The 3,373-nt window shown below is 39.1% G+C and overlaps 1 protein-coding gene across 1 annotated transcript; it reads right to left on the bottom strand.

Annotated features, from left to right (window-relative positions):
* Positions 1-966: 966 nt before the first annotated feature.
* Nap1l2 (nucleosome assembly protein 1 like 2) lies at positions 967-2,510 on the bottom strand. Its single transcript, XM_077107367.1, has one exon. The coding sequence runs from the start codon at positions 2,477-2,479 to the stop codon at positions 1,103-1,105; it is 1,377 nt and encodes a 458-aa protein (XP_076963482.1). The 5' UTR covers positions 2,480-2,510; the 3' UTR covers positions 967-1,102.
* Between the last annotated feature and the right edge of the window lie 863 nt (positions 2,511-3,373).

The raw sequence follows: 3,373 nt of genomic DNA, 5'->3' as shown, positions 1-3,373 counted from the left end.
ATAATAATAAGTTTACTGGATTAAAATTGAGGTTTTTGTTTTCCTGCAAGCCTGTGGAGTGGAGATAGAATTAAAATTAAAATTAGATCAGTTATAAGTAACAAAAAGTCATACTTTCTTTGCACATTTTAGTATACTGTTGGTAAATGTACTGCATGCAGAAAATACATCAAAACATTAACTGTGCTTACCTTTGATGAAGTAGGTATATGACTTCTGGTTTTAATTGATGTATATTTTCAGTATTTTTCAAATGTCTTCTAATGAACATATTACTTTTATAATAAAAAATAAATTTCTAAACACCCTGAAATTTTTATTCATTTTATTTTGCAGTGAAGGAACATGAAATATATTTTTGAAATGGTAAAGTTATCACTTTGAGTGAATGATTCAATATACTATAGGAAAAAGGATTTATATACTGCAATCATGGTTTATACAATTACACAGAACAATACTGGCAAACTTCTGAAAATACTGTGACTAACACTTTACTGATAAACAGTAATACCAATACAACTAAGTTTCATTATTTATCACAGTCACATATTCAAGAGCCTATGCACAAGCTGCTACTAACAATAAATGTGGTTTTACTTGAAATTCTTAATCATATGCAGGCCTCTTCTTAAGCATTCAAGTTTTAAATTCTACTTTATTTCTACTGCAAAATAAAGCAGTCACAACAAAATTAAATCCACTAGCTAGAGGACTAAGAAAACAAAAATACAAAGCACAACAGCAGCAAAAACCCTTGGGTTTGTTCCCAAGATTTTCTTTCCAAACAAATATTGATCTTATTTAGCATTTCTGATAATATTCACAGTCTCATGGTTACATGACAAAAGGACTTCAGAAGGATTAAACTACACAACACTGTATTAATGTCTTAAATCATTTACCACAGTCTACATGTCTTGAAAACATTCTACTATTAAAATGCAATGTCAAATTAATTACTATTTGACCTTTTTTATATTTCTGAGACATATGTTTTAACTGACACTACAAGAAAAATACAGACCACAAAATTGTAATTTCTTATATCTTGAGTAAGTAGCTCTAGGGCGTGTGATTTCATGGCCATATATACCCTGCTTTAACGATCAATGTCTTCTACTAATGCCTCAAGATTTTTGCAACAGGCTTTAACCTCCTCAATTGCAGCCATCCAATTATCATAAATAATTTTGTCATAAATTGCATCATTAACTTCCCTAACTACCCCCTCTTGCTGAGATTCAAGTGCATCACCTGAGAAAAATAATACTGATCTTGGAATTATATAAGTACGTAAATTGTGACCAAGTAAAAAATCATCATTCCTATCCCCTCCATTTAAGCTGATTCCATGAGGAGAGAAGAAATTGAAGAATGAATCCTTGGGAAAACTTTCAGTCACAGTTCGTATTGTTCCCCAGATCCGATGTTTCTGCTTCTTCTTGACGGTTCTCAAAGTGACATTCTTTCCTTCATTCCAATCAATCTCACAGCCTGTGGAATACTCAATTGCAGTTCCCCTATAAGGATGGGGATCATAATATGCTAGCCTTGACTTCAGCACATAGGTCTTTGTCAACAGTTCATTTTTGAAATATTCATTGGGTTTGAAGTGAAATTCTAGTGTGAAACTGAGAGGCTCACCAGGATCAGAAAGCTTCACTTTAATATCTGTCAGGAGCTTCAGAATAGGCTCATCATATTTCTTAATCAAAGGAGTGAGTGCTTCGACGTTTTTTAGAACAGTCAGCCAAAAATCTGGAATTCCCTTAGGATCCTCTTCTTTATTCTCTTCTCCAGTGGCCTCAGTGTCATCATCTGCTTCCTCCTCCTCCTCTTCCTCAATGGCATAATCATAATAATAGTCATCATAACCATCATCCTCATCACCATACTCATGTACCATGCCTTCCTCATTATCATGCACATCTTCCTCATCCTCCATGTCTTCTTCATCATAGTCCTCACAGTCTGGTTTATATTCACATTCCTCTTCTGTAGGTTCATAGATGGCATTGATGATCTGTCGTCTTTTTTCCAATAAGGGTTGATACATTTCAGCAAACTTTCTTTCAATGTCATGAAATTCCCTCATGAATTTGGATTCCAAATTGGCCGCTCTAGTTTGGAGCTTTTTAAGGGCTAACACTCGGTACTTAACTTTCACAGGTAGACTTTCAACAAAGTCTGTATCTAAAAGATAACCGATGAGTCCTTTTGGACGATCTGGGTCTGAGTTCTCCTCAGTGTCTTTCTCCCCATCTTTCCCGGATCCTGCAGCAGCCTCTTCACCTTTTCCCCCTTCTACGCTGAGCCCAGCAGCGGCTTCTTCACCGCGCTCCCCCTGATCTCCAGGCCCAGCGGCAGCATCTTCACCGCACTCCTGAGGTTCCCCAGGTGCCTCCATTATTATCTTACTGTCAGCCTCTTCTGGGCTGGATCCTGACAGTTCCTTGTAGTCGGCGGACTCGGCCATTTTTCAAAGGACCGGACACGCCTAAGGTGGCTATCAACGAGATTAGATCTCACCTCCTTGGGAAAAGACTCACCAAAATGTCAGAAGCGGCTGTGGCCTGGGCAGAGATGGAATGAGCTGTGGTGGACGAACTGCGGGAGCGACACTGGGCGCTGGCTGGATAAAAGGCGGTGCTGAGGTTTGGAGAGCCGGACTGAAGCAGGGGCAGCCTGGGCTGGGTTGCAGAGGGTGGCGATGGCTGCTGTGACCGGTCCTGAAGGAGCGGGCCAGAGACTGCAGAGAGCCGCAGTGAGGAGACGTATTCCGCAAGCAGCTGCTGCAGCAAGAAAAAAAGAAATAAAAACGGTGCCGCAATATGATTACGCAGCTGTCTCTTGGCTAAATTTTCTTGGTGCATACAGCTTGCTGCGTCACCCTTTCCCCTCCCACAACTCTGCTCTAATCTTATTTGTTGGGATGTAGTGATTGACAAACCCTGAGCCAGTAAATTATTAGATCTATCATGTTTCCAACTCCTCTTACCTTCCCAGGCTCACTAATATGGCTGATTCATCCAATTTCCAGTCATCCTCAAACCCATTTCTCCACGGAGTTTTCTAGAAACCCAATGTTCATTATTTATTCATTCAGCTTTTGGCTATTATATTTTATAATTTCAAAAGTGCTTAGAGAAAACAGTAACAAAAATGTCAGAACTGGAGAAGGCAAGGCACGCATTCCTCCTAAAGCCATCCCTTTGATTTTAGCCTGGAGCTCTGAGGACGGAAGAGGTGCGTGATAGAGGAACTTACAAAGAGACCCTAGAAGGTTTAAAAATACCAAAAATTAACATTGTTGGACTTTGGATGCTGTAACTACCAGTGACTTAAAAATTCAATATTCTGTATTTTCCAG

This window comes from Callospermophilus lateralis, chromosome X (assembly GCF_048772815.1).
Source record: "Callospermophilus lateralis isolate mCalLat2 chromosome X, mCalLat2.hap1, whole genome shotgun sequence".
Lineage (NCBI taxonomy): Eukaryota > Metazoa > Chordata > Mammalia > Rodentia > Sciuridae > Callospermophilus > Callospermophilus lateralis.
This window is presented reverse-complemented; position numbering and strand designations above follow the sequence as displayed.

Excerpts from the sequence above, each read along its gene's own strand:
- Nap1l2 (XM_077107367.1), bottom strand. The coding sequence starts at position 2,479 with ATGGCCGAGTCCGCCGACTACAAGGAACTGTCAGGATCCAGCCCAGAA.